The sequence below is a fragment of the Sceloporus occidentalis genome, unplaced genomic scaffold (genome assembly GCF_023333645.1).
Source record: "Sceloporus occidentalis isolate IW3139 unplaced genomic scaffold, rSceOcc1.0.p SCAF_4, whole genome shotgun sequence".
Taxonomy (NCBI): domain Eukaryota; kingdom Metazoa; phylum Chordata; class Lepidosauria; order Squamata; family Phrynosomatidae; genus Sceloporus; species Sceloporus occidentalis.
The window spans coordinates 45,737,500-45,765,027 of NW_028316984.1; the positions used below are offsets into that span (position 1 = coordinate 45,737,500).

The 27,528-nt window shown below is 40.8% G+C and overlaps 1 protein-coding gene across 1 annotated transcript in view; it reads left to right on the forward strand.

Annotated features, from left to right (window-relative positions):
* LY75 (lymphocyte antigen 75) overlaps positions 1 to 27,528 on the forward strand; it is a 100,716-nt gene that overhangs the window by 65,627 nt on the left and 7,561 nt on the right. The window contains exons 24-34 of the mRNA XM_089519911.1: positions 2,172 to 2,301; positions 4,510 to 4,736; positions 8,099 to 8,267; positions 12,209 to 12,376; positions 15,887 to 16,009; positions 17,771 to 17,965; positions 18,069 to 18,289; positions 21,849 to 22,023; positions 23,927 to 24,091; positions 24,253 to 24,369; positions 25,582 to 25,749. Of these exons, the coding sequence (XP_089376037.1) occupies positions 2,172 to 2,301; positions 4,510 to 4,736; positions 8,099 to 8,267; positions 12,209 to 12,376; positions 15,887 to 16,009; positions 17,771 to 17,965; positions 18,069 to 18,289; positions 21,849 to 22,023; positions 23,927 to 24,091; positions 24,253 to 24,369; positions 25,582 to 25,749 (1,858 nt within the window). The remainder of the gene's footprint in view (positions 1 to 2,171; positions 2,302 to 4,509; positions 4,737 to 8,098; positions 8,268 to 12,208; positions 12,377 to 15,886; positions 16,010 to 17,770; positions 17,966 to 18,068; positions 18,290 to 21,848; positions 22,024 to 23,926; positions 24,092 to 24,252; positions 24,370 to 25,581; positions 25,750 to 27,528) is intronic.

Here is a 27,528-nt window from a genome sequence, read left to right on the forward strand (position 1 = left end):
ATCCTCACCAAGCAAGCCTGTGGTGATGATGGGACCGAGAGAAAGCCTTCTCCTAAAGATCTTAAGGCTCTAGCAGGTTCGTATGGCGAGATGAGTCTTTTAAATAGTCTGGACCTAAGGTGTACAGAGCTTTATAGGTCATGACCAGCACTTTGAATTGTGCCCGAAAATGAACCATTAGCCAGTGAAGCTACTTCAGCAAGGGAGTTATATGCTCCCTATAACTAGCTGTGGCATTTTGAACTTGCTGAAGTTTCCAAACAGTTTTCAAAGGCAGCCCCATGTAAAGTGTGTTACAGTAGTCCAAATGGGATATAATCAAGGCATCTGTCACCACAGCCAGATCTGATGTCTCAAGGAACAAGCACAGCTGGCGTATTAGTTACAGCTGTGCAAATGCACTCCTGGCCTCTGCTGAAACCTGCTGCAAGTTATAACTTGTTTCTAGTTTAATTATGGCAGTACCGTGGTGAACATTTATTTAAAGGACAAAGAGAAGCATAAAAACATATTTTAAAGACATTGATCTAAGGGACCTGTATATAATTCTGAAACAAAATAATAGTATCTTTAGTTCCATTTCACAATAGTGGCCTGATTTAGATGTAATCATTGTTTCAATGTTAGCCCTATAAACATGAGCTTCAGACCCATGTCTCTGCCCTTTCCTCCTGTGCCATGGTCTCCTGTGCCAAGAAAAGGGCTGCATCTCCACTGCAGAAATAATCCAGTTTGACACCGCTGTAACCACCATGGCTCCGCTCTGGAGCCACAATAAACTACACTTTCCAGAATTCCATAGAATGGAGCCATGGCAGTTAAAGCGGTGTCAAACCGGATTATATCTGCAGTGCGGATGCAGCCACTGACAAGCTTTTCTTTCTGTTCTCAGTGAAATACAGTTTAGCAGTACACTTGACCTCTGTAGTTCATTTTAGTTGTGAAACTTCATAAACCATGGGTTGAAGTGACTCGTTTCAGCAAACTTTACCTAATTAACAGTATACACAGCCAGGTACAGCCTATATGAAGGTCTGTATTCTCCCTTGTGAGTTTGACCCAGTGTCCTGAGAACTTGTGAGAGGCTGTTCTCTTGGTCCTGCTGCCATCCTCACAGAAAAGCACTACCACCACTCCTTGATGAGGACAGAAGGGCAGGTCTTTCCAGTGGCTGCTCCCACAATCTGGAGTTTCTTCCTAGAGGTATAAACTGGGTCCTTTCCTGTTGTCCATCCATTGGCAGGCAAACACTTTTTTATTCTATCAGGCTTGGAGAACTAAAGTTGGTTTGAAGGAAAGGACTTGTGCTGTACTTCTTTTATTTGTTTTTAAATGCAAATGTTTTTATATTTTATTTATTTATTTGTGTTTCAAATTGTTTCTCATTCATTAGATTTTGATAGCATAGATAACTGAACTGAGTTTTAATAATAACTCTGTGTATATTTGCTTTTATTTGTGACTGTGGTTTGGGACCACCTTGAATACTAGGTTTGGGGAGAAATGTGAGTGATGAATAAAATACATAAATAAAATACACAGTTTCTGTGGGGCAGGTCAGTTCAAAGAGAAAGCATAATGTTACAGTCTTCAGCCATTATTTCTGTGGATAGTTTAATTGCATTTTGACAGTGACTTTTTATGTGATTACATATATTTCTTGAAAGTGCTTTTAACAGTATTTGTTCTAATTTTTGTACATTGCCTTGAATCCCAGTTTTCAGGAAAAAGTGGGATGATGAGGATGGCCACAATCCTATTGGGCAGTTAGGAATGCATAACTTCAAGTTATGGACTCCTGACTGTATTGTATTCACCATCCCTACATAGCCGCTCGTTTAGAGGATACATGTTGTTGTGTATCTTCCAAGTTGTTTCCAACTTAAGGTGACCCTAAGGCATTTTCTGGGGCTGAGAATGTGCGACTCCCCCAAGGTCACCCAGTGTGTTTCCATGGCAGTGGAGGGAAGAGGAAAAACAACATGCCTCAAACTTTTTTTAAACCAGCTTTATGTTACATCTGAAGCCATTCAATGAATAATTTATTTAGAGAATTTTTAAAATAGCCATATAACTACATACTGTGACTATAGTAGTATTTTATAGTCCTCTGTGGAACACCTTGAGATTTTTGATAAACTTGTTTCACCCCTCTTCCATTCCTTCCCTAGTTATTTAATGAGGAAGTAAACAACCAGTGTGGTGTTTTGCTCAACAATCCTAATTCACCATATGTAGGAACCTGGAATTTCACTTCATGTGCTGATATCCATTCTGTAGCCATATGCCAACGGGAGCCAGGTAAGGCTGAGAATCCAGAGTGAACATCCATATGTTCATGAACCTAAGAAAACTGTGATGATCTTGGAAAAAGGTCTGATCTTTTGTCTGCCTGCAGCCTTACTTCCAAAAAACAGCTGTTGTATTTTTTATGTCAGATGGGTAAAATGTAGCCTTCCAGATCTGACTGGTGTTGTACTCCCTTCAGCACCAGTCAGTGCCAGCATAGTTGGTGATGAAGAATTATAGGGGTTGTAATCAGCATCTCGAAAGCCACATTTTCTCCATCCCTGGTTTACATGGCAACTAAGTCTACAAGTGTCTGCATTTCAATTATATTGAAATAACTCTCTGAGAGTTATAGACTAGGTACTTGCATGCCAGATTGGTCATGTTCACTTCCTCTTTGTTATACATTGCGGTTTTATAATGACCTCTTTAAATCCTGATATGAATAAGGCAACTTTATGGTGATATAGAGAATCTATCCATAATTATTTGCATAGCTATTGAACCATTGTTCATTTTGTTTTTGTCAATTACAGTAGCCCTTCATATCCACAGATTCCTTAACCATGGATTCAGTCATCCATGGCTTGAAAATATTTTTTTAAAATGCACATTTCAAAAAATAAACCTTGATTTTGCTATTTTATACAAGGGACACCATTTTACTCTGGCACTGTATTTAATGGGTCTTGAGCATCCATGGATTTTGGTATCCATGGTGAACCTGGAACCAAACCCCAGCAGATACCAAGGGACCACTGTAGCTCAGTTCTGGTATCATAGACATCTTTTGCATATACCAGATGTGGTGCTATTGAAGCTTATCATGCCCTTAAGTTATCCCCTATTGAAGTGTACCTCTAGATGTTTAATTGATGATGTGAGATTTTAACCTGTTTTTATAAAATGTTTTATGAAAGTGTATTATTGATTGTATATTGTTCTGTAATTTGATGAAATGTATATCTTCCCGTACCTGTAAACTGCTTTGATCTTTTTGGAAAAGTGGTATAGAAATAAAGATTTTATTTATTAATAATAATAATAATAATAATAATAATAATAAATTGTTTATTTATTAACCGCTTTTCCCAAGATCAAAGCGGTGTACAAGTGTCAGTACAGACAGTCAGTAAAAACAGTACCACAATTCACATATTAAAAATACACATTAAAACGAATTAAATCCAAAAGCATATTATTATTATAAAGCAAAGCAAAATACTTTTAACATGAATTGAGCCAAAACTGACAGAGTGGCTGCTCTCAAGGGACAGCCAGTTAAAGAAATAGAAGTTCATTCAATGTATTTCTTGTTTTGTTGTTTTTGTGTGCCTTGAAGTTATTTCTCAGTTATGGCAATCCTAAGGCTATCATGGGGTTTTCCTGGCAAACTTCTTCAGAAGGGGTTTGCCAATGCCATTCTCTGAGGCTGAGAGGGTGTGACTCGCCCAAGGTCACCCTGTGGGTTTATGTGGCTGAGTCAGGATTTAAATTCTGGTCTCCAGAGTTATAGTCCAGTGGTCACACCACTACACCGCACTGACTGTCTCTCTCTGTATTGCTTTTAATTGTTCCTATTTGTTAATTATATAATTTTATATGAAATCTGTTCCAGGAGCTAGGCTGAGTGTAAAACAAGGTAAAAAAATACTGTTATATAAGTAAAATCCTGTATTTTAGGATGCAGACTTAGGTAAACCTAATTTGGGCTGCTAACCTAAATGCTAGTGAATGCATTGAAATTTACCATTGAGTAGACATGTACACAATTCTGCTGTAAACAAATTAACAGTTCAATCTGCAAAAAAAAGGCATGTAAAATATAGAAATATAGTTGCTATGTATGCACAAACACGTATCTGTTGTAGGGGACACATCATCTCAGATTAGACATTCCATTTTTTCTCATACAGAGGAAGGAGTGTTTTTCAAGAAGATGTTTGCCATGTCAGAGAGGTTTTTTTTTACAAGTACTTGTATTAGTGGCATTGTTGCCCAAAATATTTAAACAGGTTTATTTAAATGATTAAGTGACTAGACAGTGCAATTCTCTTCCTGCCACATCACAGAAAATACAGTATGCCACACTGTTAAATGCTTTTAAAGCTTGAAACCCCCACCCAAGAGCTAGAGGAAACATTGTTGCTAATCTAAAAATCAAATTATGTGATGGATGATACCATTTGTCTTGTTCAACTATTTTGGTTTCTTCATTAGAGGCAGCAGAAAACCAGACACAGGAAATGCTTAATGTCACCATGGACTATCTGAATGTGAAATACACCATACTTCTGAAGAATTTGACGTGGTTTAACGCACAACAGGAGTGCCTGCAGAATAATATGCAGCTGGTTAGCATCACAGAACAGTACCAGCAGGCTTTTCTTGCTACTCAAGCTGCCCGTCATAATTATCCACTGTGGATCGGGCTCTCCAGCAAAGATGTAAGTTTCTCTACCTTTCAGAACATACCACTGTAATACTATATAAGAATATGAGGAAATGTACTGAGAAGTTTTAATTTATGTGGGTAGCCTGATGGTAGAGTACTTGTTAATCTTTTGCACAATGAGTATAATACATTAGTTAGAAAAATTAAGTGCATTTGGACTCTCATAGGCCTCATGAGGCACCAAAACATGCCCATCTTTCTCAAGAAGCCCTAGGATTAATGTGGGAAAGTAACTATGAACACTTTAGCTAGAGATTGACATCTATAATCACAAGTCTGCTCCCACAAATATTCAGGTTTTGAAATTTAGGTCCAGAACACACTGCAGAAATAATCCAGTTTGAGACACTTTAACTGCCCTGGGTCAATGTAGGGAATACTGAGAACTGTAGTTTTGTGAGACATTTAGCCGCCTCTATCAAAGAGTTCTGGTGCCACAATAAACTACATTTAGGATAAGGGTTGATCTTGACTCCATTATTAGTTCAGAATCTAGAGTAGAGGTGTCCAGAGCCTCCGTGGACTTGGTTAAACTGGATCACTTTGAGTCTGTCTGTACTGAGGATGTGGACAAGATTCTTCGAAGTATTAGGAAGACGACTTGCTCTCTTGATCCCTGCCCTTCATGGCTGACAGCTCAAGGGGGAACGGTTGTAACTAATATGTTGCACCGTATTATCAATACATCCTTCAGGGATGGGCAGTTTCCATCAACTTTGAAGACGGCCATTGTTAAACCTTTGTTGAAAAAGCCCTCCCTTGACTCCCTAATTCGGAACAATTATCGGCCTGTCTCGCTGCTGCCATTTTTAGGGAAGGTGATCGAGAGGGCAGTTGCCTTTCAGCTTCAAGGGATCTTGGATGAGACGGATTATCTGGACCCATTTCAAACCGGCTTCTGGGCGGGCTATGGAGTTGAGACTGCTATGGTCGCCTTAGTTGATGATCTCCGTCTGGGTATGGACAGGGGGAGCGTGTCCCTGTTAGTGCTCTTGGACATTTCAGCGGCCTTCGATACCATCGACCATGGTATCCTTCTGGGTCGCCTGAGGGAGTTGGGTATCGGGGCTCTGCTTTGCAGTGGTTCCGTTCCTACCTCTCAGGCAGATTCCAGATGGTGGAGCTGGGGGACTGTCGCTCCGATAGGAAGGCCCTGACATCTGGGGTCCCTCAGGGAGCGATTTTGTCCCCTATGCTTTTTAACATTAACATGAAGCCGCTGGGAGAGATCATCCAGAGACACGGGGCGCGGTGTTATCAGTACGCTGATGACACCCAAATAGTTTTCTCTATGTCTCCGTCTGATGCAGTAACTAAGGATGGCATCTCTCCTCTTAATGCTTGCTTGGAGTCGGTAATGGGCTGGATGAGGGAAAACAGACTCAGCCTGAATCCAGAGAAAACGGAAGTACTGGTGATTGGCTCTCTTGGTCTGGGTAAGGAAATTTTTCCACCTGTCCTAAATGGGGTCACGCTCCCTGTGAAGAACTCTGTTCGCAGTTTGGGGGTGCTTCTGGACTCATCGCTTCACCTTACTGCTCAGGTGGATGCGGCGGTCAGGAGCACCTGTTATCAGCTTCGGCTGATACGCCAACTGCGACCCTTCCTTGGCCGGGGGGACCTTGAAACCGTTATACATGCTCTGGTAACCTCTCGATTAGATTTCTGTAATGCGCTTTACGTGGGGCAACCCTTGTACCAAACCCGGAAGCTTCAATTAGTGCAGAATATGGCTGCTCGGCTGGTTACTGGATGTTCCAGGGCCAGCCATATAACACCAGTCCTAAAAGATCTCCATTGGCTGCCTATTCGCTTCCGGGCCGAATACAAGGTGTTGATTATCACCTATAAAGCCCTAAATGGCTTGGGCCCAGGGTACTTGGAGGACCGCCTCTCCCCATGCAATCCGCCCCGCACTCTCAGGTTGGGTGAAAGACATCTTTTAAGAGTTCCAGACGCTCGATATGTATCAGCTCAGAGGGCTTTCTCTATTTCAGCCCCTCAGCTCTGGAACTCCCTCCCCAATGAGCTCCGTACTTCCACCTCCCTCGATGCTTTCAACAAGAACTTGAAGACTTTTTTGTTCCGCCAGGCTTTCCCCCCGTGAGCCTTGTGGTCATTCTCTTCCCCATGGCAATGTTTTTGTGTATTCCATTCTACACAGCCACTTGTATAGGGTGTTGTTAGTTTTTACTGTTCTTAATTATTAACTTTGTATTATTTCATGCTAATGTTTCAATTGTCTTACTCTTTGATGTACACCGCTGTGATCGCTGGAATAGCGGTGTAGAAATAAAATTTTATTATTATATTATTATTATTACAATTCCCAAAATTCCCAAGCACTGAGCCAGGGCAGTTAAAGCAGGTTCAAACTGGATTATTTCTGCAATGTGTTTTGGACCTTAGACTCACAGAGCATGAATATTATTTTGCAAGCACTTTAATTTATCTGTTCTTTAACACATTTATTAGAACACCTGAAAAGGGTTGTACAGTGGGCCCTCTCCTTACACATGGGGATCCGTTCCGGACCCTCCCGTGTAAGGAAAAATCCGCCTATGCTCAAGCCCCATAGGAAATAATGGGATGCGTGCATGTGGCAGTGCGGTTTGCGCATGCCTGTGGTGCGCACACCATTGTTATTCTCCCCGTGCAGCTTCCACGTAAACTGGAAGCTGTGTAAAATGTACCATGCATGGTGCGGGTGCCCTGTATATATAAAAAAATCCAGATGAGAAATGATTCCAAATTTTTGGTTCTTTACAGATATGATTATGTTATTGTGTACCTTCAAGTAATTTCTGATTTCTCTCAACCCTAAGGGGACATATCATGGTGTCCAGAGGACATTTGCCAGTGCCACTGCTTTCCTCTATGGCTGAGAAAGTGTGACTTGGGGTGAAGCAGATTGGAAGTTTGGAGTGGCCTCTGGCTGCTCCAGCCCTGGCTGGCCCCCAATGGGTGCAGGACCATGGCAACTGGATGATCCGCTCCCAAAGTGGACCACCATGGTGGTCTGAAATTCAGCTGCCAACAGGCACAGTTTTCGCTTTTTCTTTTTGTGCTGACTTTTCTGGGTTGGCACTGGCCTGGCATGCTCTCCACATAGCTTCTGGCCCCATCCCAAACATGGCCCAAAGCCAGCACTTTTTGTCCATCTGCTTTCGGCCCTGGTCAAGATTACCCAGTTGGTTTCCATGGCTGAATAGGAATTCAGACCCTAGTCTCTCAATGCTTAGTCCAAATGACTTCCACAGATACAGTAATTCGTTTGTAAAATGTCATCAGTTCTAGAGTTGGCTTTTATTTTTGCCTTGAGTACTAACTACATCTTTCTGGTTGTGCCACTAGGATGGAATACATTACCACTGGTCGGACAGAAAACATATTAATTTCAGTCGCTGGTCTGATGAAGATGAAGATTTAGTTGATGACTGTGTATATTTGGATAGTGATGGGTTTTGGAAAACATCTGAATGTTACTCAGAAAAACCAGGAGCAATTTGCTACTTACCAGGAAGTAGGAGCCTTTGTTTACTTCCATTACTGATGTTAACTTACATTATTGCTTTGGGAATGTTTTATTGAAATGTTTTAAATACATGAAAATATCTCTGCATATTCTATACAACTAGAAAAACACCTTGTTATGTGCTTTCCATTTTGTTCCCTATCTAAAAATAACTTCACCTTTCACTTCCTCTTCTGTTTTTCTCTGTTGAAGGTGAGGTCCACCATACGTGTGCTGTATCCTTGCCTTTCCTGGCTTATAAAAGCAGCCAGGTTAGCCAGATAGATAAAGGGAGTGGTGAGCACCTCTTTCAACAAGGAATGGTTCCACTGTGTCTGAAAGAGGCAGTTGAAAGACTTTTTTCTTAAAAAGGCCCTCCCAAAATTCTACCATTTTTGTTAACTACTGGCCAGTCTCCAAGTATCCCATTATGGGTCAAGTTCTTGGAGCAGGTGGTGAGGTCTCAGCTTTAGGGTTCCTGGAGGAGACAGATTTTGGGCCCAGGAAACTTTCTTGATTAATAAACAAGAACTCAACTTCCATCTCACTTCATTGTTGAATGAAGGCCTAAAAATAATAATGATAATAATAATTTTATTTGCCACCTTTCCTCAAGGATTGAGGTGGTATATAGCATGCTAACATACCAAACACAATTAAAAACACATAAGACTAAAGTTAAAATAAAATACAGTGGGCCCTTGGTATCCGCTGACGTTTGGTTCCAGGCCCCCTCATGAATACCAAAATCTGTGGATGTTCAAATCCCATTAAATACAATAATTAAATGGTGTCCCTTATATAAAATGGAAAAATCAAGGTATGCTTTTTGGAATTTATATACAGTTAGCCCTCCGTTTTTGTGGGGGATTTGTTCTGGAACCCCCCCCCCCCAAAAAAAAAAACCTGAAGACTCACACATATTGAAGCCCATAGACTTGAATGGAGTGCACCCCATGGGGGTGCGCCCCATTGAGAATAATGGAGGTCGTCCCTCCGTGAATAATCAAGAGCGCATATCTCAAGTCTGTGAGAAAGGAGGGGCAACTGTATTTTTGGAGCCTTTGCAAGCCATGGATGCTTGAATCTGTAGATAAAAAATCCATGGATACAGAGAGTCAACTACAATAGCTCCTCTGAATTTGCAGGGGATCCATTCCACCACCACCACCCTCTAAACATGGTGACTTGTAAATATTCAAGTCCTATTGAAAATAATGGCGCAGATGCAGGCGCGCACCACCATTTTGTCCCTCCCCACTTGTCCCTCCTGCAAAGAGTGAGACTGCGGATTCCAAGTCCGCAAAAAAAAGAGGGACAACTGTACTATAAAATTATTAAAATACACTCATAAGAGTTCATAGGTAGATTAAAAAGTCATGATTTAAAATTGACTGGGTAGGCCTGTTGGAATAGATATGTCTTTAATGCTGTTTTAAATGTAGTCAGTGTTTTCAGCTATCTCTTCTGACAGGTCATTCCAGTCTGGGGCCAGCCTAAAACAGCAGGGTGCAGGGGCATCCCAAATGTGGATCTAGTTTAAGGCAAATAAATAAATGGGGATCCTGAGGACTGCAAATTTCCTGCAAGCCACATTCTGCCCTTCTTCTGTTACAGATCCATTTCAGTCTGGTTTCAGGTCTGGTTATAGAACAGCAATGGTTTTGTTTTGTTTTATTTGGTGGTTGATCTGCATTGTGAACTGGATGGGGGGAATTCAAAGATATGGCTGTGTCAGCCTGTTGAATCAGTATGTAGAGAGATCTTGTAGCACCTTTGAATTAAGTGAAACAAAGCAGTTAGCAGCATGTCAAATTGGGGGAGTGTGTCCTGATGATTCTGTGAGACCTTCCAGTGGCTTTCTGTACCATGGTGTTTTCCTACACTGCCTCCCTGGGATGTAACTTGGAAGCACTGTTTTTGTTAGAGGTTATCTAGCACTCTGGAAGAAAAGTGGGATTTACTGTAAGGTTAATAATCAATCCACAGTTCCTTCATAAACCATTGGACTTGGAAATGTGGTTTGAAGCGGGTTTGCCTGCATACCATGAATATGAGTAAATTAGGCTAGCACTCACCATGGCTAGTGTCCATGGTGCACAAGTACAGTAGTCTACACAGGCAATGTAAAACCACAGCTTGATCAGGGTGGGGTTGAGGGATCCACTCCAGGAGAGACGCGGGATATAAATAAAATAAATAAATATGCTCAGGAACACAGAAGATATATCTATCCTGAAATTTGGCTTCTCATTTGGAAATCATGGTTTGCAGGGAATGATACTTATTTATCTGAACAATTATAAACCCATGGTGGTGAACCTATGGCAAGTGTGCCCTCTCTGGCATGCAAAGCCATTTTGGAGAGCTCGTAGAGAGATGGGAGGGCGGAGGAAGAGGCACGTGCCTGTTCCTCCTTTTCTCTTGCTCTCTTGGGCCTTTAGCTGTCTCCAGGGAGGCTGTTGAAGGCCCGGGAGGGTGGGGGGAGAGGAGGAACAGGGGCATGCCTCTTCCTCCCTACCCTCCTGGGCCTTTAGCTGTCTCCAGGGAAGTCCTGCCTCCACATATCTCATCCCCCCCGGAGGTTGCGCCTCTGACACCGGGTAACACCTGGTGCCGGAACATCTTTGAGTTTGGGCACTCAGTCACTAAAAAGTTCACCACCACTGTTATAAACCATCATTCAACAAACAAAACCAAGTAATGAGCAATACGAGAAAACAGAAATGTACTATAAAACAGTAAAAATCTGCAGTACATCAGAACTGTGATGCATGACAGGTATGAATGTGGGTGGGGAGGGCTGTGCAAATAATATTGTATATTTAATTGGTATTACATCTATAAAGATTTCAGTCAATAAAGACTGAACATTTTCCAAAGGAGGAAGTGGAAATGGATATCATGCATCATTGTGGATTGCTGAAGTGGCATGGGAATAGCCGGGCACTCAGTGAAGAAACCCGATAGGTATACTAATACAAATTATAAACTCCGAAAATGCTCTGAGAAACGTTAGAAATATTCCAATGTTTGGCACCAAATGGCCTAGATCAGAAACTGAAAACTAAGACGGTTCATGTACCCTTAATGGTTGTGTAGTAGAGGGAATTTCAACAAGTTTTACCTGTCATACAATCAGATAAGTAGCAACACCTGGAATTAACAACTATTAAAGGTATAGGAGCACTCTCCAGTTTTCACTTTGGCAACCCTAGGAATAGACAAGTACAAGTACAGTGGGACTTTGGTATCTGCGAGAGATCCATTCTGGACTCCCCCCATGGATACCAAAATCCACGAGACCTCAAGTCCCATTGTCCCCAATGGCTGTGTAGCTACATGCACATACCACCATTGGGAACAACAGGGGCTGTCCCTAATGGTGGCGTGACCATGTGCACCTGTCGCCATTGGAAACAATGTGGTCTTGCCATCTGCGGATTATGAAATCCATGGAAAGCGAGGCCCCACTATGTAATCTGTGAGCTACATGGATGTCTCTCACTTTGTGCAGTTCAACCCCCCAAATTTTCATGGCTAGGACAAAATAAGTGCCAGAAGTGGACTTTTTGTCACTTCCAGTTTTGATGTTGATTTTATAATTTGACTTGTTTGCAACTCACAGGGGATGCAAGAGAATGCCGATCCTTGACCTGTCTCCCTGAGAAATGTTGGCAATTCTTAGCAACCCAAACTAAACCTGGTTTGAAAATTCTATCCTTTACATTCAGTAGTTTTCCTTCCCATTCCTGGTGGCCAGATCCACTAATTTGATATTGATCGTGCAAAAATCTCAATAGACTAAGATGATATTGATGACTATGCTCAAGTCTGAAGCAAAAATCGCATTATTCTATGTTGATCAGAGTTGTATTCTAGACCAATTTACTGTATTTTCAATATACATATTAAGTAATACCTTAAAGAAATTTAACTTTTTTTTCCAGATGAAACTGAAAAAACAGAATTATATCATGAATCTGTTCAGTGTCCACACAAGATAAAGAACACACCATGGATAGCCTTTCGAAACAATTGCTACACTTTCATGGTAACAAAAAATAGATTTAAAGGACTGAGATCAGATGAAGGCCTCCATTTATGCAGGATGATGAGTAAGCAGTTTTTCTTTAATGCTTTTTCAGAATTCCTGTGTTAATGTCATTTTAAATGTTTCTAGACCTGAGAACACTTCACTTATTTTCTTCACGTAATCATGTGCCGTGTCATTAGGTTGTTGGATCCATTTTTAATTCCCACTCAGCTGTAAAATTCACCAACCTCAGTGTTCTTGGGAGGATAAAGTGAGGAGAAGGAGAACTTGTGTATATATTGCATTGAGTTCATTGGAACAGAGGCAATACATGAATAGAACTAATAAATAAACAAATATGCATGAGTACATGGCTGTGTGCAGAAATAATGCGAACTGGCTAAACATGGAAACATAAGGCAATAATTTCCATTTTCACAGATGTATTTTTTTGTAGAACTGAAGCCATGGAAATTGGGCAATTGTGACTGAGTAATCACCTAAGTCACAATAACTTTTCTCCATGCAATTCTACATTATTATTTGGAAAAAATAATCAGGGATCATACCTTTGGTCAGGCGCAGAGTCAGCTGTAGAGGTTAAGTTAAGTATTGCATATCACAAGTGAAGTATTCTACAATGTATATGGCCTTGTTTGCACTCTCTTGACTGCAGATTGAGAAACATTGCAGTAAAATCATCTCTTGCTGTTTAGATTTATAATCTGCTAACATGGACATTTCCTTGTTGTATTAAGTTCAAGTGAATTGATAGCTTTAAAAGAAGGATTTCCTGCCTTTCTTTTGGAAGGGCTGAACATAAGAAGCCTCCAACACAGAAACCAAAAAGTGGAGGCACTTTTGTGTGGTAAAACTGAGCATTCAAATATAAGGAGTCCTGCTGCATCAGACAGAGGTTCAGTTTAATTCAGTAGTCTGTTCCCAGCAATAGCCAATCAGATCCTTTTAGGCAAGACAAACACCATGAAGAGCCCCAGGTGTCGACTCCAGCAAGTGGTATTGACCCCTGCTGCTTTTGAATTTGAAGGGCCCATTTAGGTATCATAAAAAACAGTTGATCGGTCTCTCCCATGAATTTGTCTAATGCCCCTTGAAAGCTATGTAAGCTACTGTCCGTCACTATATCTTGTGGCAGTAATTTTGTGAATTTTGTGAAGAAATGCTTTCCCATAGGTTGTCTTGTTCCTTTGTACTTTTAAAAGCTGTGTCTAAAAATGAGTGTGACTAAAATATATGATAGGTTCACCTTAGGGTCACCATACAGTAAGTCAAAAATGACTTGAAGGCACACAGCCAATATATAAATATGTCACTAGGGAAAATGTCATTAAAATAATTAAATAATGAAATAAAATGTCATTAAAATAATGCAAAACACACTTATACACAAATTGATTTGCAACATGAAAGCACAGTCGTACAACCTGATACTAACAAAGAAAATGATGAGGATGCATGTCAAATTTAAGACATTTAATGAGCTGAAGGTTGAGAGTTGTTCCAATCTTTCTTTCCCAACAAAACCATCCCTGTTTTGGTTTCTACCTAGCATCTCCTTCTGGTAAGGTCCCTCAAGTAATTTCAACAATTTTCTTCCCACCACAAGAAAGCTTTTGAAAACCACAAATTTTTGGGAAGGCTATTCACAATTCAGGACTTCCAAAATGGAAGTCCTGGCCAAATTCACACACAGTTATTTTGCACAGAAAATATCATTTTCTACATGAGAACCATTTCAACTATTTTCCAATTATTATTTTTTTTAATATTCTTTCCATCCCTACTTTAAAATTGTTTCTCCAGCAATTTCTCTTTGTGTTGAAAGTTCAATTTTACCACACAAAAGTGCCCCTATTTTTAGTTACTGTGGTTCAGCAGTAGCTTATAAATTATAAAGACTAAAGAGCGGGGTCTTATAAAACAAAAGGGCAAGGTCTCAGCTATAAATGCAAAAGACATATAAGACTAGCACATAAACAAGACAGACAACCACTGAATATATGTATAACAGTTATGAAAAATGTTGTTTGCCTCCAAGTCATTTTTTACTTATGGCGACCTTAAGGCAAACCTATCTCAGGGTTTTCTTGGCATGTTTCTTCAGAAGAGGTTTGCCATTGCCATCCTTTGAGGCTAAGAGAGTGTGACTTGCCCAGGGTCACCCAGTGGGTTTACATGAGCTAGGATGAAAAATAGAGAAATGGAAATATACGCATAGCATGTATACAGTCGTCCCCCCATATCTGTGGACTTGCTATTCACGGATTTGATTATTCATGGATGGCAAGCCCATGGGACAACCCCTCCCTCCCTCCGTCCTTGCCTCCCTCCCTCCTTCCTTACCATACTGAGACAAGGTCTTGACCAGTGCAGCCATGTTCCTGACCAGCGCAGCCTTGCATGAAGTAGCCCACACCGGCTGAAGCAAGACCTTCCAGTTCCTTGCTCCAGTTCTCACAGCCTTCCTCCGGCCAGCCCAGCCATTTTCCCAGCCGGCTCAGCCTTACTCTTGCTGAGGCAAGGCCTCACTGGCCTGAAGAAGGCTGCTTTGGCTGGAAGAAGGCTGCCCTGGCTGAGGCAAAGCCTTCCTTAGGTTGGCGCAGCTTTCTTCCAACCGGCACGGCCCTCTTCCAGCCAGCTTGGCCTTGCTTCAGAAGGAGCAAGGCCACAGTGGCTGGGAAAACTCCTGTGCCAGCTGGAGAAAGGTTGTGCCTACTGGAGGAAGGGCATATCAGCCTAAAGAAGGCCTTGTCTCGACCGGATCAGCCTTCTTCCATCCGGCGCAGCCATTTTCTCGGCCAGTGTGGCCCTGCTTCTGCCAAGGCAAGGCCAAGCTGGCTGGACAAAGACCGTGCTGGCCAGAGGAAGCCCATGTCTGATGAGGCAAGACCTTCTTCCAGCTGGCATGGCCTTGCCCTGGCTGGCATGGCCTTGCTCTGGTCAGTACAGCCTTCCTCCAGTTGGTGTGGCCATTTTCCCAACCAGCAAGGCCATTCTCTAGCCAAGGCAAGGCTGTGGCAGCCAGAGAAAAACTGCGCTGGCTGAGGACAGGCTGTTTTGGCTGAGGCTTTGCTTTGCTAAGGGAAGGGAGGGGAAGAGGAGGGAGGGAGAACATGAGTATTCGCAAATATTCACATTCCCATTGTCCCCAATGGTGGTGCACCATTGGGGACAATGGGACTTGAATATCTGCAAAATTCTGAATTTGCGGGTGTCCCTGGAACGGATCCCTTGGGAATTCGGAGGGAAAACTGTATTTCATTCTCTAATTTTCTTAATTGTTATAAATATAAAATTTATTGGTCTTGTCTGTCTTGTTTATGTGATGGTCTTGTGTGTCCTTTACATTTCTTCAGGTTGCCAGTTTGATGAGCCTTTTCCAATACCTACGAAAAAGAAAGTATCTGATCTCTTTCACTTATTAATGCCATTTCAGATGCTTTTGTCACTCTAAAAACAAAGACAAATGTCTAAAATGTGGTACTCTCTTCATCAAGTAAATTTTATCAGCTGCCTATAAAATCCTGCTCAATTCATTCATTGACTTCAATTTTTAAAATTGTTTCAACAGACTCAAATGCATCCCTCCTGAGTATCAGGGATGATGAAGAAAATGATTTTGTTGTTGAGCAGCTTCATGCTTTCAGTGGCCTTGCTCAATGGCTATGGTTGGGTCTCATTTATGAGGCTGATGGTAAGTTGTAAATCATTTGTATCTTTAAAGACCTCCTTTTGCTTACATGCATTTCTTAAACTTACAAAGAGGCCAAAGCTGCAAGATAACATTACAGTACGTACAGGCAGTTTCCATTGGGAAAAGGATGGGAAAATGGATTTTAATATTGTGCTCATAGTATATAGTTAAAATTGTCAAATGCATGGTAATGAAAGAGATTCTCCAAATTCACTTGCTTTGGAAAATTTTATCCTTGACTGTATCAGTTAATGATATGTAAAGAGGCTGGCTGGGTACAAATGAGAATTCCCTAAGTATGTCTGTGCTGATCTGAGCATTGCTGTAGTAAAGCTGAAGTACAAGGAATTTGTTTTGTTAGTGGAGACCATGTTGTCATCTGGCATCCACTCAGAATTCCCTTTGAGCTTAGAAACTATTCCTATAGCTGGGGTGGGGCCGGGGGAGTAGATTTTCCCCAGAAACACTATATTGTTGTGAGTTGTGCCTATGGTACTATAATATACTTTGGGCTGAATTGGTAATCTTAAATGAACACTTAAGACCCATTAGCTTTACAAAAGATCTGTTCCTGTTTGGAGATTGAAAAAAGAACCTTTAAAAACCATCCCAGCATTTATTTGTTGGTATGGATCAACATAACTGTGCCACTTGGTCTCTTTGAGGACTTAGTTTAGGAGTCCATTTATATCAATAATTAGAAGAAGGAAAAGTGCTAATGGTTGTTGTTGTTGTTACAGGGGCTGTCACAAAAAGAGACTGCACTTCATCATTTACCTCTTCAATATTTATCACTTATGTGAACCCTTAAGAAATAGTATTCTTCCAGGTGTAAAAGCTAATATTTGATTATTTTTGTAATCAAATATAGCCATTCAAGTACATTTTTCTTTCCCAAGTGTTTCAAAATACATATACACTTCAAATTGGTAGAGGCCTTGATTTTGTTAATCGTTTGTTCAACAGAATCTGCAGAACAGGAAGCCTGCAGTGCTTACATGAAAATAAAGAAAAATCATATTTCTAACAAAGTCCTTTCCTGCCCTCCTAACAGCTTGGACTGGTCTTGCAATCCCCCCCCCCCCAAAGTCATTTACTGCCATATTGAAACAAAAGCAGGAGATCACATTGTTCAGAGCCAGTTAAGCTTATTAGTAGTCTCCCAAGAGTCAGGAGTCTGTTCGTTATGAATATTAAAGATTCTTGTTTGTTTGTTTGTTTGCAGAGGCATTAACCTTGGGATATACACTACATAATTTTTAAAATAGTTACTTTAGATTTTATAATGTAAATTATTGCTGCATGTCTACTTCAAAGTAATTCCTGCTGTGTTTGATGGTTTTTAAATGGACGTAAATCTCATTATTTCTGAATAATCAAAAGTAGGATTGCACTGTTCTTCTGAAAGGTGTCATGTAACCTAGAAGTGATTCTTCAGTCCCCAGAACTGATTGAATCACAAAAGTCTACAGTCATCATCTGTTTAAAGTTCACATGAGTGCTTTAAATGTCTGGTGTGACTGTGTCTATGAATGTTTGCATAAGTGTGTGTATTGTATCAATCTCTCTAGTTTCTGGCTTTAAATTTGAATTAGGAAATAGTGTTTCAAAACTAACGATACCTTAAGTAATTCATGCCACAACCCATAGTGGTCATAAGTGCATCCTTCCACTTCTACAGTACACAGGTAATGACACTGTTGTCATTTTAGATAAAATCAATGGCACTCAGTATCCTAACAATATATTTTCCCTCCTTAGGTAACATTCTAAAGTGGTATGATGATACACACCTGTCATACAATAATTGGAGACTGGGAAGACCTGACATAAAGAGTAACCGTTTTGTTTCTGGTGTTAGCCTGGATGGTTTCTGGGATATTTACAACAATACAGAGAACTGGATACAACTGCAGTTCAGTTTGCATAGTGTCCTTGTCTGCAAAATAGAAATGGGTAAGAAGTACCCATAATTTTGGACTGAGCAGTATTTTATGTATGCCTAGATTGATTTAAGAAAATATAAAACATTTATTCATTTTTAAAATTTTTAAAATAGGGCCCAAAGAGGACAAACCACCACTGCCTACAGCATTGCCCTATAAAAACAATACATACTGGATTCTTCAAAAACAGCTCAGCTGGTATGATGCATGGAAAGAATGCAAAAGAAAAGGAAGTGAATTAGCCAGCATACACAGTGAATCAGAACAAGTATTTCTGGAAGCTATTGTGAAGAGTGATGGATTTCCATTATGGATTGGTTTGTCCAGTCATAATGTAAGTTTTGATCTATGTTTTCATAATCGTTTTTCACACACACACAACATACATCTCTGTGCCTTTATAGACTTTTTTTCACGTTTTCCTTTCCTTTTGTTAAATCATGTATTGACTTTGCTATATGAAGCCTAAATCCAGTTATTAATTCCAGCTAGAACCACTGAGTGAACTTGGTAAATCAACAGTTATTGTATATTCTATCTATAAGTCTAAAAATGTATGCCCAAAAATTAACCCCAAAATCCCAGGTCAACTTATTTACAGGTCAGTATGGTAATGTGATAGCAGCTCTTTCAGATTTCCCCATGCGTTCGGTTTCTTTTTCTTTTGAGCCAGGCAAAAAGAGTCCTGCTTAATTGCTTTTAAACAAACAAACAGAGATCCTCTCTGGCCATCGCTGTCAAGCTGACTTTGACTTAAGGTCACCCTGTGAATGAGAATCCTCTGAGACATGCTATCATCTTTGTTCAGTTCCTGCAAACTGGGGCGGTGGGTTCCTTGATTGAGTTTATCTACCTGTAATGCAACTTCCTCTTTTTCTACTGCCTCCCACTTTACCAAGCATTATTGTCTTCTCTATTGAGCCATGTTGTCTCATGATATGTCCAAAGTATGATAGCCTCAGTTTGGTCATTTTAGTATGTAAAGAGAGCTCATGTTTTGCTTTAAGTTATAGGTCATTTTGGCAGTCCATGGTATCCATGCAACTATTCTCTAGCACCACATTTAAAATTAATTGATTTTCTTCATATCAGATTTCTTCACTGTCCAGCTTTCACAACCATACATAGAAATGGGAAATACAGTGGCATGAACCATCCTAATTTTAGTCTTCAATGATATATCTTTACACTTCAGGATCATGTCTAGTTTCTTCATAGATACCTTTCCAGTCCTAGTCTTCTTTTGATTACTTGATTATAGGCCCAGTACAGATAGGCCTTGTGGTACTTGATTATAGGCCCGGTACAGACAGGCTAGGGTTGCCTTGGGGCATCACTTACAGACGGTTCCAGGCGCCGCCATTTTGACGCAACGGATGCCTAGCGTCTGCACGTCGCAGCACCATAATGTTGTCGCGAGTGCACCATCTGCGGGTTCTTTTTGCTCCGTGAGGAAGCTGTGCAGTTTGTCCACTGTGGCTTCCTCGCGGATCAAACCAGGGCACCGGCAGACCACCCTTTTTGGGCGGTCTGTACCGGGCCATAGTCTCCATTTTCATTTATAATAGTGTCAAGGTACATAATATCTTTGACTACAGTATTTTAATGTTTTTACCATCTACTTTCAAATTAGTAAATCGTGGGTAGTCATTATTTTTGTTTTAATAATGTTCAGCTGTAAACATGCTTTTTGCCCTTTCTTCCTTTACTTTGCTCAATAATTGTTCCAGGGTTTTGCTATTTTATGCTAACAGCATGGTATTATCTAAATATCCTAAATAGTTGATATTCTTGCTTCCCAGTTTTCACACTTCCTTCCAACAAGTCTAATCCAGTTGCCCTTATGCATGTAAAGTTCTGCATGTAAATTAAACAGATAATGATAAAATGCAGCCAATAGGAAACCATTCTCTTTCTCTGTATTTTGTCTTTACAGTAGCCTCTTGTCCTGGGTATAGGTCATCAGGACAATCAACAGTTGTGGCACGCCTATTTCTTTTAGAGAGATCCATACTTTTTCATGTACTTTGCCTGTGCATAAATTTAACCATTAATAGGGTATGAAAAAGCAGTAGCTAACACACACACTATAAACTATCTCAGTCAAAAAACAGGTTGTTGTAGTGTTTTGCTCTATAATAGCTCCATTTCATTCCTATGTCACACAGAGTACTGTACTTTTAAAATAAGTGGTAAAATGAATCTGGTGGGACTTTCTTCAAAGCAAACACATGAAGGGTTGCAGGCTGTATTTATGTCCCTTGCTAATGTACGAAAGAGGGCAGAGGGATCGCAAGCGCTGCAAATAACCTGGAAAATCAAAAATTCAGAGATGTCACTAGAGCAGACAGATTAGGCTGTTATGCTAGACAATCTCCGTGTGTATGTGTCTAGATGAGATATATAGGCAGTTTGCTGAAATTGTTTACAGTTATTCAAGTGTAAAATAGAATTCACCAGTACTTGTTTAGGTTTCCCTCCATAATAAGAAAGGCTATAAACTTGAATACAGAAAAGGTGCCATTTCTGAGGTCAAATCTCCATGTGTGGCACAAAGTGTTATATTCTAGGGATGGGGAATATGTGGTTAACTGCATTTTGTATGAGCTCTCAGCACTGGCTGTGTTTCCTAGAGTTGAGTTGTTCAGCAACAGCTGAAGTACTACATTTTGTCTACCTCTGTTCTACATTCCACTACCATTTTGCTGCTTTTTTTCATCAGAAGGCAAATCAAGGTTTAACATCCCATATGTTGCCTTAAGTTCTTTTAGATTTTCCAGTCTTAACCTCCAGGTTAAATCCCAATTACACCTTTACCTTTTACGTTTTATATACACAGTTCCTATCATAAACTTTCCTGTCTTTTTTCACACCCAATGTTCCTCAAAAGGAATAGCATCACGGTGCTTGAGCTCCAAAGTCTCAAGCTCTGGATTTTTTATCCATAGGCCTAAAGGTACATTCATATGGCAGTCTTAGAAAAGCATCAGTTATTTTCTACCAAACCTTAATTACCATCTGGCTAGCAGTGTTGAGGGGGAAAAGAGGGTCATATCTGGAGAGGGAAGGATTAATGTTCCTTTCTCTGTGTACTGTGCACCTCTGTGATAGAGTCTCCTTCCTTGGAGGTCTTTAAACAGAGGCTGGATGGCCATCTGTCAGGGATGCTTTGATTTGGATTTCCTGCATAGCAGGGGGTTGGACTGGATGGCCCTAGTGGTCTCTTCCAACTCTACGTTTCTATGATTCTATGATTCTGAAAATCTCTCTCACACACGTTTGTGTGTATGTAACAGAGAGGCAGTAAGGATGGCAGAGTGGGTAGGGATCAGAAAGAAAGGAAAAAAGTGAAGGAGAAAAGGGGGATAGCAAGATGTGTGAGGAGAAAATGTGTTTGTTGCCCACCATTAAAGCTTAAATAATCTGGTCAAAAAGTGCAGAAACCTGTGTGTTCATGTGGTGTGTGGTTGACATGGAGAGCTACCTTACTGCTTCCCAGGTTCCTCTGCTTTTCTTCCCTGTCTGTGTATGAGAGTGGGCTCCTCTGTTCTACATTTGTCTGTCCTCAGTTCAATTGATCTAGATTGTGATTGCAGTGAGGGCATTGGGTTAAAGCCTTCTTACCAGTTTCCCAGTCTGGACCACAGCCCCACACTGGCTATTTCTCCCTCCATTTTTTTTAAATTATCACATCTAATTTGTTCCTAAGGATATGATCCTCAAGTCATGACGAGCACCAGCTGAATTCTCTATGATGTACATCAGATGTACATCAATGTTTAGTTTAGCCAGTTCAAAACACCTACCTGAAAATAGCCTTGAACCTTCATAGTCCCATTGCAACAAGTATCCTTAGCCCTATTGCTGGTATTATTGTACTGCTCTTTTTCCAGGGAAGTGATTCTGATTTTGAGTGGTCTGATGGAAGTGTGTTTGACTACAAGCCCTGGGAATTTGAGAACACCCTTCCTCCTGGAAACTGTTTTTTCTTGGACACTAAAGGAATGTGGAATCGTGTGGTATGCACACATCATGTTGATGGTGCCATTTGCTACTCCTCTTCTAACAGTGAGTCTGCATTTATGTACTGTTTTCCCCATCTTTCAGATCTATAAACCAACTATAAACCATGTTTCAGAACTATAAAACTATATATGGCTTTCAGAACTATAAACCAAAAATAATTGTAATGGCAGTTCCCCCCCGCCTCTATCTATGCCTCTTTAGAACAGGGGTGGACAAAGTGCAGACTGTGGGCTTCATGTGACCATTGGGGCCTCTATGTGCCCTTAGCACACCCCAGTCACAGATGCCCTTGGGACACCCTAGAAGACCTCTCCAATCCCATCAAAAATATATTGTTTAAAAAATTGGGGGGGGGGTGCGGTTTTTGGACATTTTTTGTCCTCAGATGGGCCAAAACTGCCTAAAATTCCATTGTTTTTCATCCCCTAATCATGCAGTCATCCCTTCTGCCCTCGCACATCCCTGCCACGGTCCCATTCTCCTCGGGAGAATCCGCCAGTGACAAGGAGCCAGGCTGAGCATGCATGTAGCTCCGGCACCTCCTTGTCACTTGCCTCGTTCTCCCCTGAGGAGGAGATGGAGGCGGTAAGGATTGCCAGGAAGTGTGCGCTTCTCCCAGCTCCTTGCCACCACCCCTTTCTCACTGAGGAGAAAAGGGAGGTGGCAAAGACTGCTGGAAAGCATGAGTGCTTCTCCCGGCTCCTTCTTGCCGCTCCTTTGTCCTCTGAGGAGAAGGCGGCAACAGCAAGGATGGGGGCTAGGCAGGGACGCCCAAGAGCTTGAGCTGACTGAGCCTGTGCCCATGTCTCCTTGCGTTCTCAGGAAAATGGGCCGGTGGCAAGGAGCCAGGCTGAGCATGCACCTCCTTGCCACAACCCCTTTCTCCCCTGAGGAGAAGAGGGAGGTGGCAAGGACTTCTAGGAAGAGTGTGTGCTTCTCCCGGCTTCTTGCTGCTGCTGTTTTCTCCTCTGAGGGAGAAGGAGGAGGAGGCAAGGACAGGGCCATGGCAGGGAGGGGTGCGGGGGCACACTTGAGTTGACTGAGCCTGTGCCCGTGCCTCCTTGTGGAAGCTCCACCCGCCTCTGGAGCCCCCCCCCCATACCAGATGACACCAGTGGCAGGGATGCCGCTGGGTCTGTGTGGCTACAAACCATTCCCCCCCCCCCCCCAAAGTAAAGTCACTGAGACTTACAGGAGAATGCCTGTACTTCAGAGATGTCTGATTGCAATTCAAGAATGGATAGCTGCTGGAAATTCAGAACACTCCACTACAGTGTTTGCTTGCCCAACATCTAATCAGCACTGTCAGCTCTCTTTGAGAGGGAGAAGGAGTAGATGAACAAAGTCTGGCATCCATTTTCTCCTTCCTTTCTTCCATCAGATAAACAGCACAGTTACAGCTGATCTGTTCAGTGTTGCCCTTATGATGCTAGAACAATGAATATATAAACATAGAAGTTCTAGATGAAATGAGTGGTGACACATACATATACATTCCCTTTTCCTTTTAGTGTCCTTCTGTGCACATTCATGTCATGGGATCAGGTTGAACAGGTTTGAATGGCTAAGTTGAAAGGTTAAGCTCCTGCAAATCAGCAGAATTTACAAACTCCAAAACAGTATTCTAGATTGCTTCCCAGGCTTCTGTTTTCAGGCAATTTGGGATATATTTAGACAAAAGGTTTTTCAGGTCGGTTACTTTCATCCTATTTACTTGCATCAAGCTGTGCCAGACCATATATTCTGCATGGAGGGAAGTAAGAGAGAACCTTGTATTAATGCAATAATGCTTTCAAATGACTCAGCAAAAAATTCTCTGTAAATTTAAAAAAGTTTTTCAAGAGGTTGTGTCATTACTCATCTGAAGGTATAATTGACAAGAATCAACTATCATTGCTTTGCATATGTGGTGGTTATGATTATGATGATACATGGATTTTTACAGAAATACCGTCAAAGCAAGCTGAAAGTTCTACAAAATGTCCGAAGACGACTAGTGGATCATCACAGTGGATAGAATATAAAGATCATTGTTATGCATTTGATATGGCATTTTACAATTTCTCAGCATATACTGCAGATGCTGCTAAAGAAGTCTGCAAGAAACTTGGTATGTCCAAATCTTTTAGAATATTTTTGATTTTGTATTAATGTTTTCAGTATTAATTAAAATGCTATTTTAAATTATTGCCATAAATATTTTTGCAAAGTTGAAATAAATTACTTCCTTGAAAGGTTTTAATATTTTGGCCATTAACTATCTCCCACTAGATCCTTCTGCAGCGCTTTTGACTATTATGGATGCAGAGGAAAATAAGTTTGTGAGCACACACTTAAGACAACATAATTTCATTACTGGAAGGGTATGGCTTGGAATGCAGACTAAGGGTAAGGTGTGAGTAGGTACAAAATATAACATAGGATATTATTATCATTATGTAATATAATAATTATATATATAACATATAATGGTACAAACTATAATAAAGTCTAAAATTGGGCAAGTTTGAGCTCACTGAGATCAGATTTTAATTACATTCTTTAGTTCCATTGAATTTAATGATACAGTTTGGATTGTGTTCATGGAATTAATTGTGCATAGTAAAACAAAATAATTACACATAAAATTAAATAAGATAACATGCATTTAATTTGGCACTTTTCTAGAGGTTAAAATAAGGAACAGAGACAGCTGGAATCATAGTCAATTTTTGGCTGGTTGCTAAAAATCAGGACTAAGAAACTAATTCTGAACAGTTCTGCACTTCCTGGAATGGCTGGGTTATCAGTAATGCAACTAGAGTGCCATTAATTCCAGTCATACTATGGTTATGCTGCAATCTGGTTTTTTTCTTTGCAAGTACATAGGAAAATTAGTGGAATCCTGTATGATCATTACGTACTAGATAGTACTGTAGCACTGTAACTATGGTGCTATGTAGTGGATTCTGGCCAGACCCCTTCTCCCCTTCTAGTGAGCAGCTGCTGGGATTGACAAAGGTCATTCCCCTGTCCATCAAGAAGTGGCTATTTGATGTTCCCAACCTCTCCCATAAGCAATCTGGGATGATAGGGAGAAACAGGACCTGTTTCAAATTTCCCTCATGCCAGAGATTATTTACACAAGGAAGGATGGGAACATTAAGCAGCTGCTTCTCAATCAACAAGGGAATGGAGCCCTGTTGATCTCAGTGGGTGCTTAACAGTACATAGGTTTGGGGGACTTTCATGGTCTCTAAATTGCCCCTAAACTAGAGGCTATGTGGGGATCAAGAATGCATAGCAGTTACAAGCATGTAACTAAAATTCAGTAGGATTTTGGCTGATGTTTTAACATTTTTGGAAATAATAATCTTCACAGCAATGAATGCCTTCCTGTTCGTAGGTCTTTTGTTTGGTTCTTTTCTGGTTGTCTGTCAGTATGCTGATCTTTGTACATACTTTGCTTGAAGTTCTGTACTTACAAGGAAGCCATATCAATCTTTTTTACTGGTTCTTGTTTTCTAACCCTGGCACATGGATAAATAAATTCAAAGGACTAAGTAAAGAGTAGTATTTTTTTTCTGATAAATTAAGAAATTCATGCGCCTTTTTTTACAGCTCAGTCCTTGAAGTGGCTTGATGGCTCCGAGGTTAAATACGCCAACTGGGCAAAGGGAAAGGAAAATGCCAGTGGCGAATGTGGTGTTATGTTTTCAGCAAATGGAACATGGACCAGGATGGACTGCAAGAATGTCCAAAGCAGAGTTGTATGCAAAGCTCCACAAAGTATGTATGATTTCAATCTTTTCAAGGAAATTCAAGGTTGGAAATGTTACTTTTTTGTACTAAACCCTCTAGAAACCCCTTGACAGCATGGCCTGGGGCTATTCCAAACTCTGAAGAGTATACAGGTTGAGTCTCCCTTATTCAAAATGCTTGGGACCAGAGCCATTTTGGATTTCAGAGTTTTTCAGCTTTTGGAATATTTGCATATACATGAGATACCTTGGCGATGGGACCCAAGTCTAAACATGTCATTCATTTATGTTTTGTATACATCTTATGCACATAGCTTGAAGGTAATTATATATGTATTATTTTTAATAATTTTGTGCATGAAACAAAGTTTGTGTACACTGAATCATCAGAAAGCAAAGGTATCACTAAACCACCCATCTGGATTATTTTGGAACATTTTGGATTTCAGAATTCCAGATAAGGGAGACATAACCTGTATTGCCATGGGATTTGGTTGTTGTTGTTATCAATTCAATCATTCATCATTATCCCCAAAAACTAGGACTCAAGGCGGCTTTAAAAAGTAAATAAAGGTGAAGGACATAAAAATGAGTCAGTGTGATATACTGATTTGTAAGCTGTCTTGAGTCCCTGTACTGGGAGGAAGGCAGGAAAATAATAATAATATTAATATAATAATAATAATAATAATAATAATAATAATACTGGTTTGAGTTTTGGACTCCAGGAAGCAAAGATTGTCTTTTAAATGTATTTTAAACAAAACATTTTATGTATGTTGCTCCTATAGACTTTTAAGGCAATCTCTAAGGGGATTATCATGCGGAGGTTTACCACATTGAAATCATTGGTTAAATGCTTCAGAAGCACAGAGGTGTGGTAACCGGTCGCCCTTCTGAAGCATCACCGAAGCGTGTCCCCTTGCCTCTCCCATTGACGAGCACCCATTTCTTTAATAACGGAAGTTCCCATTATTAAAGAAATGGCTGCTCTGTGAACGCTTCGTCGACAGGAGAGGAGCAGAATGCCTCAGTGATGCTTCAGAAGCACAGCCAGCTACCACACCTACACGCCTCTGAAGCATTTAGCCAACGATTTCAGCACGGTAAGCCTCCGTGTGATAATCCACTTACATAGGGATTGCCTTAAAGGTCTATAGGAGCAACATACATAAAAAGTTTTGGTTAAAATACATTTAAAATATCCATAGAATTAAAACAAATCTATAAAAGGCACACTGTTAAGAGTCTTTGTGGTAATTTGTTTAATGCCTGCTGGAATATAAGTGTTTTCCGTTGTTGCTGGAAGCGACAGCAAGGAGGGAGCTGTTCTAGCCTCTTCAGGATGGGAATTCCATAACCTGGGAGCAACCACAGAGAAGGTCCTCTGGAGATTTCCCTGTGAACGTGTTGGGACTGAGGGAAGAGACTGCCACAAACATTCGAGAATCCAAGCAGGCTTACATAGGAGGAAGCCAATATAAAGCTTTGAACTGTGTTTGGAAATGGAGAGGCAGCCAGTAGCAGGATCCATCTCTGCCCAAGAACCAGCTGCACAGAGGAAAGGAATCAACATAGAATTCATACAGCTTTCTGCATAGCCTCTGTCTTCCCCAACTGGCTTTTGGCCATGCAGACCCAGCTGTGTAGACCATGTGGCAACTATCTTCAATAGGGTGAGGCAAAGCATGTCTGTCTGCACATAAAGAACACATACACAGGCCTTCCCTTGCCAGTAATGGCTTATGTACAACAGTGTACATGCAGCCAAGAGAAAGCTGTACAGGAGAGTGGCAGAGGAGAATTC